Raw genomic sequence first — 16,620 nt, forward strand, 5'->3', positions numbered from 1 at the left:
GGACAGCGATGCCCACTATGCCCATGGTACCCTGCCCTGCCTGTATCGGCAGTTGGAAAGGGTGGTAGAGTGATGGGTCTTCCAAGGATAACTCCTCCAAGGCAGCTGACCATGGGAGCAGATTGCCTGTAACACTTCAGTTTATGGAAACATTCGTGATAATTAGGCAAACAAAATATCTAGTGGTTATCTCCCAAAATTCTGGTCAATGACAAATGAGAGTTATTCTGGAGAAACTTTGGGGGCAAGGTTTGCTTGCTTTTAGAGAGAGATACCAAGAAGAGATAGCCTTCTCTCTTTCCTCTGGATACTGGGTCTGCATGGGGGGCTGGAACTCCTGCAGCCGTCTTGTTACCATGATGGGCTGGAGCCCAATGACGGCATCCCTTGGCCATCTTGTTGAACTGATGCATTAACCATCCTTGGAGCTGTCCTACCACTGGACTTTATGATGGGAGATTCATTCATTCACTCACTCACTCATTCATGCCATAAATATTATATTAACACAGAGAAGTGCCAAGCATTGCTCAAGGCATTTGGAGTGCTACAGAGGTTAAAACACAAAAGATCATTGGTCTAAATTTGCTTATTGCTTCATCTTTTTTTTTTTTTTTTTGCTTCATCCTTCTTAAGGGAAGTCTTTGTGACTTATAGACATTTGACATGTCTATATTTGACACTTCAGACCACTTTTTTCCCAAAACTCTGCCGCTTGTTTTGGCTTCCATTCTGATCCACACTTCTAGTTTACATCCTATTTCTCCATCCACTTCTCAGTCTTTGAAGGCTTTTATTTTATTTTTTTTAAAGATTTTATTTATTTATTCATGAGAGACACAGAGAGAGAGGCAGAGACACAGGCAGAGGGAGAAGCAGGCTCCCTGCAGGGAGCCCAATGCGAGAGTCAATCCCAGGACCTTGGGATCATGACCTGAGCCAAAGGCAGATGCTCAACCACTGAGCCACCCAGGTGCCCCTTTGAGGGCTTTTCTTATTCCCAGACAATTTCTGCTTTACTCCCAGATCATTTAATGTTGGGGCTCCATGGGATCTTCCGTCAGGACTATTTATGTTCTCATTCTATACCTTCTCTGAGAATGATCATCAACTCGTGTGACTTCATCACATACAACGACTATTCCAAACCTGCATTTCCAACCCAGTTCTCTCTCTTGAGCTTCAGATCTGTATCTTTATTTTTTAAAAATATTTTATTTATTTATTCATGAGAGACACACAGAGAGAGGCAGAGACACAGGCAGAGGGAGAAGCAGGCTCCATGCAGGGAGCCCGACGTGGGACTCAATCCCGGGACTTGGGGATCATGCCCCAAGCCGAAGACAGATGCTCAACCGCTGAGCCACCCAGGTGTTCCCAGATCTGTGTCTTTAGTGATCTACATAGACACTTGGGTATCTCAAACCCAGTGTGGTCAAACCATGGCAATATTTGGTGCCCTAAGCTGGCTTGTTTTGGGTTCCCTGGCTTAGTGAATGGCCCCTGTATCTGCCCATCTGGTCGCTCAAGCCAGAATCCTGAGTATCAGCCAAGCCCACACACCACCCTCTTCTCTCCACAAATCTCAGCAGTCCTCTTGACTCCATCTCTTCAATTTCTCCAGTCTGTTCTCTCCCCAGTTACCCCATTCCTGCTACCCCCCGTCACATCACTGAATCCCAGCAATAGTCACTATCTGGCCATCCTGACGCACGTCTTGGCCTCCCTCCATATTCTTCTCCATAGGCAGAGCAATGAGGCTGCAAATCTGATCATGCAGAGCAGCCTTCCACAACCCCTCAGGGCTCTCAGGACAAAGGACAAGCAACGAGTATAGTGTCCCTGCCTGCATGATCTGCCCCAACACTCCCTCACCTTACAGACACACTGGACACACAGTCTCTCCCTCTCTATCCTCAACTTGGTGCCTCTACATGGGCTAGTCCTTCCCCTTGTGACAATCCCCCTGCCTGTCAGCTTCTGTAGGATAATTCTCCTCACATGCCAGGTTTCCTCTGTGACACTACTCCTTCCAGGATGCCTTCCCTAAGTCCCCAGGCCTGGGTGGGTGATGCTTCCAGGTATCCCCGGACATACTGTACTTTCCCTGTCATAACTGTTGAGTGCCTGAACCCTACTTCTGGAACTATGGGTTCTGTTGTCCAGGGAAGCCAGGCTTGTCTCTGTTTCATATTCCTGGTGCCCAGGACGGTGCCTGCAACATCACAGGCATTCACCATACACGCAAGAGGTGAGTAAATTTTCTGGGGATGTTTGCTCATGGCTATAAGAAAAATGTCAGTCATTTTTTGGCTTGGGGTGGTGATTTTTTAAAAAAATATTTTATTTATTTATTTATTCATGAGAGGCACACAGAGAGAGGCAGAGACATAGGCAGAGGGAGGAGCAGGCTCCTTGCGGGGAGCCTGATGTGGGACTCGATCCCAGGACCCGGGGATCATGACCTGAGCAGAAGCCAGACACTCAACCACTGAGCTATCCCGATGCCCCTAATTTTTTTTTTTTTTTTAAGAACCATATTGCTTAAGAGAATTTTGGTCACAACTTTTTTAATTTTCTTTATTGTTTAAAGCACTTCCCAACTACCCCACTAGGGCATTCCACTGTACTGGGCTTTGAGGAGCTTCATCAGTAATTACATGTCGCTGATGCAGAAGCTGAGCACTCTTTCTATTTCGACACAGCTACCCTATACCACAGCTTTCCGAAGATGCCATTCCTACATGAGGCATCAGAAACAGCTAAAAAACATGACAAAGTAATTGTGCCTGGTAAAGGCTGTGAAAAGCATTTCCCACAAACTCTGACTTGAAAAGCCTACGCACCTGGGGTACCAGATAAACAACTACTACATTTGTCTCCTTCGATCTGCTGGGGAATCTTTATTTTTAAAACATAATGACCTTTTAATTTAAATATCGGGCTTTTTTTTCTTTTCTTTTTCTTCTCTTGAATCCCAGAGAAGGCAAAATGCAGCCTCTTGCAGAAAAAGCATTGTCCATTGCAGGGAGCTTCTGTTTGTGCTTATCATTAAAAAGAACACCTTCCAAAATGTTGCTCTCACTCAATTAAGGCCAAAAGCACACCTCAGGGCACTTTATTATTTGCTGTGACACGTTATCTCTAATTCCCAGCACACAGTGGGAAGGAAGTTGCTCACTGGCGTCCAGGCAGCTCTATCCTGCATGCCCCGTGCTCCCCTTCCCTCCCCCGGGGGCTCTCTCCTTCCCCAGGGTCTCAGTGGGACTGCGTGGAGACTCCTGTAGGAGCTGCCACGGCCCCAGCTACAACCCCTGCACGGAGCATCAGGCTCCCCTATGGGTGTGGAAGTGAGTCCCGGCCACCGCTCGGACAAGGTCTCTCTTCCCTCTCCTGCCCTCCTGCTAACTGGTGGCTACATCCATGTGAAATTAAACACACCCATCCCATATGCAGCAGGTGACCCTGGGGGAGAACAGAGGTTTTCCAGGAAAATCCACACAACTGCCACCGTTAACACCCCTGATATTCTTCAAACCCAGCATTACGGCTATTTGTAGAGATTATTTGCAACAACACAAACAGCAATACTTACTGAGATCCTCTGACCACCAACTGGCAACACGTTACAAAGTTTTCCTGTGTTCCCCTAAATTCCAAATGGAGGACACACGGGCTTAGCAGGGGTTTTAAGAGTCTACACTCGCTGGCGGCCGTGTGCCCTTCAACAGGGCAATAACCTCGCTGGGCTTCCACCACTTAATCTCTATGTTGGAAAAACACCACCAGCTTGGCCAGGTGACCTCTTGAGATCCCTGCTAAGTCAGAGAGATAGCATCAGGATTTTACTAATGGCCAAACCATTCACTGTTTTCAGGATCTTTTTTTCCTTAACACTTAAAAGTCACTATTTGGAAGTAGGATATGTAGCATCCATCTACATAAATATACACATAATATGATACTGTCTATTTAAATAACGGGCAATGAAGTTCACAGACCATAGAGCTGAATAAACAAGGGGGATCAGAGAAATAGGAAGTTCAGCAACACAAGTGAATAAACCCAGAGACAGACAGCTGCCAGTTGCACTTGTCAATAAACCTTTAAGTGAACACCAGCTATATCCCATGCACTGTCCGAGGCCCCGTGCGGGGCTCAATCCCAGGACCCTGGGATCATGACCTGAGCCAAAGGTAGATGCTTAACCGACTGAGCCACCCAGGCATTCCTACAGGCTTGAATTTAAAAGGAACATAGTGAGTCAAAGATTTTTGGAAGTAAGTGGTAGGACCAACACCCCTGTTTCAGCCACAGATCACTTAATTTCTCTGTGTTAGTATCACCTCCTCCAGAAATTCTCCATGATTGTCTTTATCTAAAATCATGGCTCTACCTATGACTTTATCTTTCTGCCCTGCTGCTTTGTTTTTCTTCATGAGGCTTGTCACTCCTTGACAGCAGATCACACGTTTATTTATTTCCTATCTCCTTTAGTAGAATAGAGACTCTGAGAAGGTAAGAATTTTGATCTTTTGGTTATCACTGTAGCTCAACACCTGGGGGACCGCCCGGCACACAGGGGGCACTCAGTACCAATTTGTTGGATGAACAAATGACCCTGAGTCTAAGAGAGCCCTTACGTTCTTCTGATTCAAACAAACAGGCCACAGGGTCGGGAAATAAGCAGTTAAAAAATAAGCTATCAAATTATAGATTATCTTCCATCACTAGTTGGTTTTAACATTTTTATAATTTAGAATGATGATGGCCTCTCTGAACATTTACCTTGTGTTCTTCCCAAACCCGCTGTATCCCTATTGTGGAAATTTTGGAAAATGGGATTAAAAGAATTTATGATTTCATGTCCCTACTACAACTTGGCTAACCATGAAAACTTTTCTTTTTATGGAGTCTTTAAAGTGTCCTTCATTCTCACATGGTCTCAATATGCCCAGAGAATAAATTATTTTCTCGGATTTTAAAACTTTTATCTAAAGTCCCTTCTAGGGGCACCTGGGTGGCTCAGTGGTTGAGCATCTGCCTTTGGCTCAGGTCGTGATCCTGGGCCAGCACTGGGCTCTGCCCAGGGAGCCTGCTTTTCCCTCTGCCCATGTGGCTGCCTCTCTGTGTGTCTCTCTTGAATAAATAAATTTTTAAAAAATCTTAAAAAAAATAAAGTTCCATCTGGTCTCAAAAATTATGTGATTCTATATGGAAATCAATAAAAGCAAACAAACCCACAAGCCATCAAGTGCTTGTACTCTTTATTTGCATTTCATTAAATGCATTTCATTAAATGAAGGATTCTTGACCTTGTTCCTATAGATATCTGAGATCTTTTTCCCTCTTCCACCCAGTTTCTCATTTTCCCTCATTTAAATTTATGTCTCAGCTTGGGATTTTTAACCTGCTAAGAAAAATATAAAGAATTTTGAGGAGAACTATCAGGATAATAAAATCTCATCGATTTTGAGTTCACCCTGCCCCAATACTGATAAATCTCACATCACTACTGTTTCCCTTTATACTTTCTATGGCCAAGTGGGGTATTATTAAGCAAAATCAATAATGTAAAGAAGCTGGAAGAGGAAAGCTGACCTACTGAGGATAAACCGCTTTGCGCCAGGTCAGCGAGCTCATGCACAGCACAGCGTGGCCACCGTGGGAAGGGAGGCCGGCCCTCGCGGCAGGTGGATGGGCGGGCACAGTAGTTCCAGACACCAGGCAGCTGTCGGGGACCACACGTCCCAGGAGGTGACTGGAGTCATTTGTCCTAGTCCAGGAGGTGGCACACAATGAGGAATTACCACTATGCAATGATCACTCCAAATATCTGAAACGTCTCTTGGAAACACACAACTTGGAAAATGATTAAGAAATCCTTTTGCCACTTGCTATTTCACTCAGGTCGTGGGAACAGAGTTGCATCTGTTTTACCCACCAGGATCCCAGCTACAGCAAGGGGAGCGATGCCCTAGAAGGGGAAGGAGGAAGACAGGAAAACCAAAAGCAGAGGTGTAGGAGGGAAACTGAATCAGGCCGGGGGTGAGGTGTCTTGCGTCACCCCCCGCCCCAACACTGCTAAGGGGGGGTTGTGGATCCTGGCACCTCAGATAAAAGGGGCAGCAATGCTCCTTCCTAACTCTGGGGCCTGTGGACTGATGGTGAGGCATGAAAAGGGTCTCAACACCTGGAAAGGTGAGGATGATACTAATAACAGTGTGTCACCACCTCTTGAGGATGTATGGGATGACGGCTGCTATGCAACCTCGCATGTTGTTGAGGACTGAATTGCATTCCCCACAGCCCCCCCATGCATGTGCTGAATCCCCCCCCCCCCCCCCGCCCCACTGTGCAGCTCTATTTGGAAGAAGAGTCTTTAAGGAGGTGAATAAGGTTAAATGAGGTTTTAAGGGCAGGGCCCTGATCCTATAGGGCTGATGTCCTTCCTGGAAGGGGAAGGGACAGCGGGAGCATGTGTGCACAGAGGGGAGGCCACATGTGGACACAGTGCGACGGCAGCCATCCGCCAGCCCAGCGGAGAGGCCGCACGGAAATCCATCCAGGTGACATCACAATCTCAGACTTCCCGCCTCCCGAACAATGAGGAGGAATTACGTTTCCACTGCTTAAGCCACTCAGACTGTGCCACCGTGTTACAGCAGCCCTACCAGCTAACACACGTGTGTTAGCCCAGGTAAACCTCATCGCGTTGTCCATGCTTTCATTTTTTTTTTTTAAAGATTTTATTTATTTATTCATGAGAGACACAGACAGAGGCAGAGACACAGGGAGAAGGGAGAAGGGAGGCTCCATGCAGGGAGCCCGACATGGGACTCGATCCCGGGTCTCCAGGATCACGCCCTGGGCTGAAGGCGGCGCTAACCGCTGAGCCACCAGGGCTGCCCTGTCCATGCTTTCAGGTGACGAAACTGAAGCACAGAGAAGGTAAGCACCTTGACAAAAGTTGCACAGCTAGTCCGGAGGGGAGCTGGAATTGAACCCAAGCGATCGGATGCCAGGGCCCATGTTCCTAACAGCTGATAGCATATAAGGTAACGTGACTAATATCCACAGCGATACAAATGGATGTTTTTTTTTTTTTTTTAAGATTTATTTATTTGAGAGAGTGAGAGCTCACAAGAAGGGGGAGGGAGAGCGAGCGAGCAAGCGAGAGAGACCCTCAAGTAGACTCCCTGCTGAGCGCAGGGCTCGATCCCAGGAACCCCAGACCATGACCTGAGGTGAAACCAAGAGTCGGATGCTTAACTGATTGAGCCCCCCAGGTGCCCCTCAAATGCATGCTTTTAATCAGAAAAACCCATAGCAAACACACGCTTCTGCATGTCCGGTGTGCAAGGGATTTCTAATTTTAGTCCCTCTCTGCTTCTCCTTTTCCCAGCATCCAAACAGTAAACGTGTGTGGGAGCCTCATCTATCTCAAGCGTTACCTGAGGCTGGCGGGACCTGAGCCTTGAGGTCCGTGTTCTCCTGGAGTGTGCGTGCTGGTAAGGAAAGGCAGCCACCAGCCAAACAGAGAGGCACAGACAGTACAGCGAAAAGACAAGCCAGTCGGGAAGGGGTGGTGACAAGCAGAAGCTCAGCTGGTTCCTTCCTCCACAAGCAGTTTCTGAGCGCACACAACGAAGCCCCTGGAGCTGTCAGCAGTGCCCGCAGGCCCCAACCTCGATGCCCCCTGTTTCTGTCTCTAGAAAATGAGGCTTCTGCTCCAACAACCCGTGGCTTTGGTTAAGTCAGAAGTTCCTTGGGCAACACTTACCTTAACCGAGTTTTAGGTGCAAGGCGAATAATTAATGCTAAAGTAGAATGTGTTCTCTAGAGTATTCTTGGAGGTTTACAGTAAGAGACATAAAGATTGCAAGAAGCTAGAAGGGATCATTTCACTAGATGTGAGCAGGCTTTAAATGCAACGGGAGTGTTTATTCAAGCAGGTGGATGTTTATCGTGCAGCATGACACCTGCAGTCACTGACCACCTTGCTGCAGAGTGCCTAAGGGGGAAGCGGGAAGATTTAAGGGGAGGCCTGGGGGTTGTAAAGAGAGCAAGACACTGGAGAAAATTGACAAAGCTGTGGATTCCTCTTCCCTGGAGAGCTTGGCCAATTGTATTGTGTTTTGTATTTTGGTAAGGCCTTAGCCAGAACAAGAAGGATAAAGTGGCTCACCAAGTGGATTTCTGGGCCCCAGGAGGCTCTGATAGTTCTAGAAGACAGTCAGAAATAGCACAACTTCACACCCTGCCTCCAGCACCCCTGCCACTTAGGGCAGGGCAGGGCAGGGCCACTTCCTCCTTGTAGTGTTTCAGGGGGGCAATCTGTGCTAAGAAACAGTACTCGAGGAGTGCCACCGGGAAGCCCTGCGGCAGGAATGGACAAGGTCAAATGTACGCGAGGCATAAGGCCCAAGTCACTGACAACGGTGGAATCAGAAGGGTGTACCAGAGTAAGAAACGCAAGCTGCCGTTTTATATCAGGCCTGCAGAAGACGCATAGAAACATGGTAAACCCAGGATCACGGGGTTGCCTGAACTATCAGGATGGATCTTCACCGGAGAATATGTGCTCAATAATCTGGCCCACCAGATAACACCAGCTTCAAACAATAGTAAGACTTGAAATAGAAAATTACTGGTGATGACTGCATGAAGGCTGGAAGAGGACAGTTTGTCATTTCATGGAGCCTAATGGGAAAGAGGTGACAGGAAAGAGAAGAGAAGAGGGGAGGAGAGAGGAGGAGGGTGGGGAGAGGAGGGAGGAGGGAGGGGAAGAAGGGGAATGGAGGAGGAGGAGGAGGGAGAGGAATGGAGGGGGAGGGAGGAGGGAGGAGCATGGAGGGGAGGAGGGAGAATGAAGGAGGAGAAGAGAGAGGGCAGGAGGGAGAGGAATGGAGGGGGAAGGAGGAGCAGAGAGGAATGGAGGGGGAGGGAGGAGAGGGGAGGAGGGAGAGGGGAGGAGGGGAAATGGAGGAAGAGGAGGGAGAGGGCAGGAAGGAGAGGAATGGAGGAGGAGGGAGGAGGGAGGAGCGGAGAGGGGAGGAGGGAGAAAGAGGAGAAGAGAGAGGGCAGGAGGGAGAGGAATGGAGGGGGAGGGAGGAACAGAGAGGGGAGGAGCAGAGAGGGGAGGAGGGGAAATGGAGGAAGAGGAGGGAGAGGGCAGGAAGGAGAGGAATGGAGGGGGAGGGAGGAGGGAGGGGCAGAGAGGGGAGGAGGGAGAAGGGAGGGTACCTGAGGGGAGAGGAGGAATGAGGGAGTAGGAGAGAAAGCCTAATTTAGGACAGCAAACCTCTTAAAAAATAAAAATGAAGAATACTTAATATACCACTTAAACCGCTGCATAATTTGTATTTAAAGACCGTCCTTCAATAAGCAAAAGGCGCGGTGTTCCTTGGCAACCACTTGTGGCCACTTTCACAAAGCGTCTGCAGCATCACTGTCAATATTATATTTTATCATTTTCTTCACTTCGACTTCTTTTATTGTGGGGAGACAGACCGCCAGCAAGCAATCTGTTAAGGAAATTCGAGATGCCTGCAGATTTTTAACATTTGTCTTGGGAACCCCTAGTGCCCAAAAGAGCTTCAGCAATTAACTTCGCCCCAGCTGTGCGTATTCGCACACCAACAGGCTCCCCACCGGTACCCACATCATTCCTCCAGCCACATCAGCCTGTGCAGCATCCTGCGGTGTGACTCCAAAGCTGAGAAAAAGGGAGCTTGATTTCTTTCCTCTAATATAATACCAGAGCTCTGGAGTGGTCTGCAAAATTCTCTTTTCTCTCCAAAACCGTCTGGAGTTCTAAAGGTTCAAATCCTGATAAAGGGACGCAGAGAAAGGAATCCAACTCCGAGAAATATGCACACAGATTCCCTGTGGGGGGGACCAGTCTCCCTTACCTTTATCATAGATTTCCTTCAAGACTCCTCGTTTTATCAGCTCCTCTCTGCTTTGCCTCATTGATATTTTCCTTTCCAGGGCTACAGCAAAAGACAGAGAAGCAGGTGTGAGTCAGTAGCAGAGCTGCTTTTCAAAGGACTCCTATGTTAACATGTATTAAAAAGTAGCTTATGGGAAAGCTTCTATAAGTCACATTTTATTCATGCAAATGAATGAAACCTGATAGGCATTTTAATCAGATTATTTCACTTGATCTTCAAAACAATCATCTTCAAACCACGTACGAGGTAGGCACTTTTATTTCATTTTATTGCACCCTGCTTTAAGGTGGAGAAATCTGTAGCATAGAGAAGTTCAATAACTTGTCAGAGTTACAAAACCATTGACACGAGGAGCCAGGATTCAAAGGTGGAAATGCTACCTCCACTCTTGGCCCATCTTCCTGATGGTGGCATTTCCTTGTAAGTGGGATTTTTTTAAAAAAAATTATGTAGTTCATATGGATCACGTCTCATATTTTGAGAATTTTGTTGCTTCCCAACTATTAAAAAAAAAAAGGTATGAAAATATCTCCTACAAAGTGCTCTGGATTGAGAGATGGGGGATGGGGCCAGGTAGTGGGGGACCCCCGGGGGACAGGTGCTCATTGTTCTCCTCTCTTAGGCTCCAAATCCAAGCAGACAAGCGAGGTGAGAGCCGCCCAGTTATGAAATGCAGCCACCAGGACCCAGCTGCGCGCCTGAGCCAAACACGTATGCAGGTGGCACTGGAGGAGGGAAGAGGGAAGGTTTCTCTGGGGTCAGGGGGCATGACAGGGAGATCTGAGTGAAGAGTCCAGAAGTGGAAAAGTGAGTGGCAGCGCAAAGGACAGGCCTGTGGCTCCAGGTAAGGTGGGGAAAGCCAGCAGCTGACACTTCTGTTCCTGCCTGAACACTGAGAGGAGGAGGTGAGAGCTTATTTTGGTTGTTTTTTGTCAGTTTGAGAAGCTCTACACCCTTTGGTTCGGATACACAGTTATTCCTTGGGGTGGGGGGAGCGAGTTATAAAATAAAGACACTTTTATGCAGATAAATTCAAATACAGATTAATTACACACAGACCACGCTCGGTAGAATTTAGTCCAAAGAATACAAGCAAGCACTAGAAAGCAAGCAAAGAAATAGGGACTAGGATTCTGTTACCTCCTAGCCATGTGACCGTGGTCAAGTCACTTGCCAGTCTGAGAAAACACTGATGCCCCAGCCCCAGTTTCTCTGATTTATTTACTTAGTTTTAAAAGACTTTATTCATTTATTCATGAGACACACACACACACACACACACACACACACACACACACACACAGAGAGAGAGAGAGAGAGAGAGAGAGAGAGAGAGGCAGACACACAGGCAGAGGGGGAAGCAGGCTCCAGGCAGGGAGCCCGACGTGGGACTCGATCCTGGGTCTCCAGGATGTAGGAGTTTTATGACTCATACCAAAGGACACCCTCTGGTAGCAGGAGGGCAGGAAGATATCCTCTCTGCAGAAGAGGAACACCCAGGGAAGGGAGACAGACCTGCACACAGTTAGGTTAGAAAGCCCTGTCTGCTTTTGCTAGCAAAAGTTAGGTGGACAAGTGGGCAGTCAGGGCCAGGGTCCCCAACAAGAAAATATAGAGTCACGACAGCAAAAATAAAACAGCACTAACATCCTGATTTGTAGCTGAAGACAGGACCACACCAGCATTCTGCTTTGCAGCCTTTGCAGAAATGACTTCTGCAAAATGTCTGTAAATAAGACAATTAATCACAAAGCATTTGTTAACGTCACGGGCAAGGAGCAGCTAAGAGATAAGCCCACAGATGTCAGTTAAAAAAAAAAAAAAGACCATCAGCACAGAGATGTTAACCTAATAGGTCGACAGATATGTGACTAAAGCCCTGATGGGCACCACCCAGCACACTCTAATGGCCTAAGATAGTTCTTTTTTTTTTTTTAAAAAAAGATTTAATTTATTTATTCATGAGAGACACAGAGAGAGGGGCAGAGACACAGGCAGAGGGAGAAGCAGGCTCCACGCAGGGAGCCCAACGTGGGATTCGATCCCGGGTCTCCAGGATCACACCCTGGGCCAAAGGCAGGCGCTAAACTGCTGGGCCACCCGGGCTGCCCGGCCTAAGATAGTTCTGCAAAAGAGCTCATAAAAGCCCCTAACCGTAGAAACTCTGAGGCAACCCTCAGAGCACCCCCCCCCCTTCAGGAGCTTTATAACTATCGCTCAGTAAACTTTGCTTTCCTGGGCACTACTCTTCATTCTTCAAAAGTGGTGTGATCAAGAACCGTGGACACTGAGGGGCAAAAATCCTGTAGCCCTTTAAAGCCAAGATTTGCTTAGGGGCCCCATGGGAAAAGACTCAACAGGCAAGGCGGAGCAGGGGTTTTTAAGAAAGGACTTTGTTAACAGATCCTGTGGGTGGCATGAAGCCACCCAGAAAGCACACAGAAAGAGGTGCCTTGCAGTCCCATATCGAACCACCAATTGAATGGGTTTCTCTTAATCAGAATGAGGTTTCTCGGGGGCTTTTCAAAACCACAGACAGAAGTAGAAGGACCTGATGCCCAGCACCAAAGGAAGAATCTGCAGAAAGGTGGGCAAAACCGTGGGCTTGGTGGTCTGAGATGGCAAGTTTCCATAGAATGTGGGTGCTTCTAGGCCAAGCACTCAGCCACATGGACCTCTGTGGGCAATCTGTGCTCATTTGACAATGGCAGACACCCTGCTCATGGAGAAAGGTATTCTGGCAGAGGTAGGAGATGATGGTGACCTAAGGGGCAGTCCCACCCCTTACAGAGTTGACTGACTAACGTGCGGTTCAGATGGTCATCAGATGGTAAAAGAAAGGGACATGTTCTAACTCCCCTATTGGGCCACGAGAAAAGGCTTTTCTGAGGAAGAGACCCAGGAGCAGAGCTTGGAAGATGAATGTGTATTATTTTGGCAAAGGGCAGTCAGGTAGGGGTTGAGGGACACTCCAGGCACAGCAAGCTGGGCAGTGGCTCCTGATGGAGGAGCCATGGTGCCGCTGGTGAAGAGAAAGCACCCGATGTTGCTGCAGCTGCCAACACCAGATGGAGGAGGACTTGAGATGTGGCCAGAAGGATGGGGCTGGGCTAGGCAGGGCCTCATGGACCGTGTTATTCTTAGGGCAATGGGAATAAATGATCAGAGATCAGGGCCTACTTAAGCGTGGGGAGAATGGATCAGAGGGAGGCTGGGTCTAGGGATCACCTAGTCTAAGCAAGAGATGGTGGTTGCTTGGATCCAGGTGCTGGTGATGGACATGAAGGCAAAGGATGCACTCAAGCCACGCGAAGGTGGCAATGTTGCCATGGTGTCAAGTAAGGATGTGAAGGAGGGAGAGGAGTAGAGGGCAACTGCTTGGTTCTTGACTTGCACAACTGAATGGGCAGGTGGTGGTGATTACGCAGTGGGGGATGCGGGATGAGAAGCAGGTTTGTAGGGAAGATGGTGCGCCCAATGTTAGTTATGCCTAAGAAGAGATTTCAAACACATGCTGGGGAAATGAAGCTGGATACTTTCTAAGACAAGGATGAGGGGCTAACTGAGATTGTGCTTATTAGCATAGACTGCAATAAATTCTTTCAGGTACCAGTGTCTCTCAAACTTTTCCATGGAAATACTCCCTGCCCTCCCCCTTTTTTAAAAGATTCTATTTATTTATTTATGAGAGACACAGAGAGAAGCAGAGTCACAGACAGAGGGAGAAGCAGGCTCTATGCAGGGAACCTGATGTGGAACTTGATCCCAGGACCCCAGGACCATGCCCTGAACCAAAGGCAGAGGCTCAACCATTGAGCCACCCATGGTCCCTCCATGGAAACACTTTTTTTTTTTTTTTAAGATTTCATTTATTCATTCATGAGAGACACAGAGAGAAAGAGAGGCAGAGACACAGGCAGAGGGAGAAGCAGTCTCCACACAGGGAGCCCAACATGGGACTCGATCCCGGGTCCCCAGGATCTGGGCTGAAGGCGGTGCTAAATCACTGAGCCACCGGGGCTGCCCCATGGAAACACTTCTAATGGTGAAGCAGTAATGAATGCCAGGGGCTCCAAGGGCAGGAATGAGTTGGTTGTCCCAAGCATGCCATTTCTTTACTGTACTGAGTTTTTCCTTAAGATCTAAGGTGGAGGGGCACCCAGGTGGCTATTCGGTTAAGCATCTGCCTTCAGCCTGGGTCATGATCCCAGGACCACATCAGGCTCCCTGAACAGCTGGGAGCCTACTTCTCCCTCTCTCTCTGCTCTTCCCCACTGTTCACGCTCTCCTTCTCTTGCTGTCTCTCTCTTTCAAATAAATAAAATATTTCCTTTAAAAAAAAGAACTAAAGTGGAGCTCACATAATAGATCTATCTGCTCTTATTTAAATCCAAAAATACACTCCACCCCCAACCAATTTCCAAGTTGAACTGACATCTTGGGAAGAGATGGCTTATTTATCCTTTCGCTTTGTCTTATTTCCTAGCACAGAACCCTGTGCCCACAGGGGATACCCAGATCATTTTGAGAAGCGTGGCATGTCACGTTATTTAACTTAATCCTCACCACATCCTGTGAAGTATTATCATTCCCATTTTTCAGAGGTACCTGAAACCCTGCAAAATTGACTTGCTCAGGGTCAAATAGCAGTAAGTGGCAGGGCAGGAAGAATTATTAACGCTTGTTTTTTCCCATACCACATTGTTGTGAAGATCATTACGGTGAGTATAGGCTCTAAATATAATCTAACGTACAAGGCTCTAAAAATGGAAAGCAATTTACTTATTAGTTTATTTGGGGCTGTATGTCATAGTAAAATGGCATAATTACACTTTATTCTTAGGAGAGTCTTCCATCTGGGGCTCTCTTTTACACAAGGTATACGTGATGCTCTCTTCCAGTCTTATTTTTAGCAGCCCTTCCAAAGTGAGAGCTAAGTTTGACTACAGGCAAAGATAGGCTCCCCACTGCTCCGGGAAGTGAAGTAAAATGGGCTGTGTAGGCTGTGTGGTGCAGAAGATCCTCTGACCTGGTCTACTACTGAACTACAAAACTCAGGGGGAAGGAGGGTTTGATGTGGGGAGAAAGAAAACGTAATGGTTTTTCCTGTTCACTGACCAAGACTAGATCCAATCTACCCTCTCCAACAACTTTGGTGTTGGGTAGAACAAAGATGAAAAAAAGGAAAACAGAGAAGAAATTACAAAAAGTTAAAGTCAGAGGCAGAGAATTGACAATTCAGGGAAGAGAGGAGGTGTAATGGGTACCACATCTGCTCAAAAGACAGCAGGAATAAATCAGATAAAGTGAGATCCAAGGCATGACCATGAGCTGATTCACTGGGCAATGTTTGGCCTTTGGATGCTAGAAAATGGAACAGCACAAAGTCATCCATCTCTTTTAAAAAAAGAAAACTGGGGATCCCTGGGTGGCTCAGTGGTTTGGTGCCTGCCTTCGGCCCAGGGTGTGATCCTGGAGTCCCAGGATAGAGTCCCACATTGGACTCCTTGCATGGAGCCTGCTTCTCCCTCTGCCTGTATCTCTGCCTCTCTCTCTCTCTCTCTCTCTCTCTCTTAAAAAAACTGAAAACTGGTCTTGTTAGAGGTGTGGTAAAAAGCAGTATTTTTAGGGGCCTCCGGGTAGTTCAGTCGGTTGAGCATCCAACTCTTGATTTCCATTCAAGTCATGATCTCAGAGTCGTGAGATCAAGCCCCACGTCGGGCTTGCCACTGGATGTGAGCCTGTTTAAGAATCTCTCTTTCTCTCTGCCCCTCCCAGCCCTGGTCTCACTCACTCTTTCTCTCAAAAAAAATTGATATAAGAGAAAGATAAAGTTAGTAAGGGCTTATTTTAAAACAAGAAAATATAAAACACAAGGATCACTCAAATGTTACTGAGTTATTAAAGCACAGGGCAGAATGAAATCTGAGTGACCACACATGGGAATGCTCTGGACTAAACATTTCGGTTATAAAACTGGACCACGGTGATGGCTGTACAACTCTTAAACTTACTGGAATCACTGAGTTACAAACTTGAAATGAGTTCATTGTGTGGTAAGTAAATGATACCTCCATATAGTTATTAAGACATGAAAAAGAAAAAAAAAGTGACCATGAGAGAAAATTCTCATAATGGCAAAAACATCTATTAAAAACAAAAACAGTACATCTAAACAGACAATTAAATAAACATTAGGCTCTCTGTCTCTCGTGAATAAATAAACAAAATCTTTAAAAAAAAAGCATTATAAAAAATAAAATAAACATTAGGCTACAGTAAGCATGAGGACAACATTAAAATCAAAGGGTTAGGAAGTTATCATATGAAGGTAAATTTCTAAAAACATTTTCCCAAATTTCTAAGCAGTAGAACCAAAATAGAAAAAGCAGGAATCTAATCCTCACCCACCCACCTCAAAATGAAAATACAGATCAGATAGTGGATCTTTAAAAAAAAAAAAAAAAAAAAGGACCAATTTTGCAGGCTGCAGTAAATGCAGAATGCTGTAATAGGCTTCAAAATCGCATAAGCCAGTAAACGTGTGAAAGTCTACGGCAGGGCCATTCGGTCTGAAATTCTATGCCCAATGGAGAGATAAATCTGAAGAGGAAAAGGGGGAAAAGTTCTTATCTGCTTTTATAGATGACAAAGAATTAGATGA

At 46.7% G+C, this 16,620-nt stretch overlaps 1 protein-coding gene across 22 annotated transcripts in view; it reads right to left on the reverse strand.

Annotated features, from left to right (window-relative positions):
• The window catches only part of PHACTR1 (phosphatase and actin regulator 1), a 559,986-nt gene that overhangs the window by 100,988 nt on the left and 442,378 nt on the right, over positions 1-16,620 (reverse strand). For all 22 annotated transcript variants that reach the window (XM_072729123.1, XM_072729124.1, XM_072729127.1 and 19 more), the window contains one exon: positions 9,915-9,995. In XM_072729123.1, the coding sequence (XP_072585224.1) occupies positions 9,915-9,995 (81 nt within the window). The remainder of the gene's footprint in view (positions 1-9,914; positions 9,996-16,620) is intronic.

The sequence above is a fragment of the Vulpes vulpes genome, chromosome 12 (genome assembly GCF_048418805.1).
Source record: "Vulpes vulpes isolate BD-2025 chromosome 12, VulVul3, whole genome shotgun sequence".
NCBI classification, from domain to species: domain Eukaryota; kingdom Metazoa; phylum Chordata; class Mammalia; order Carnivora; family Canidae; genus Vulpes; species Vulpes vulpes.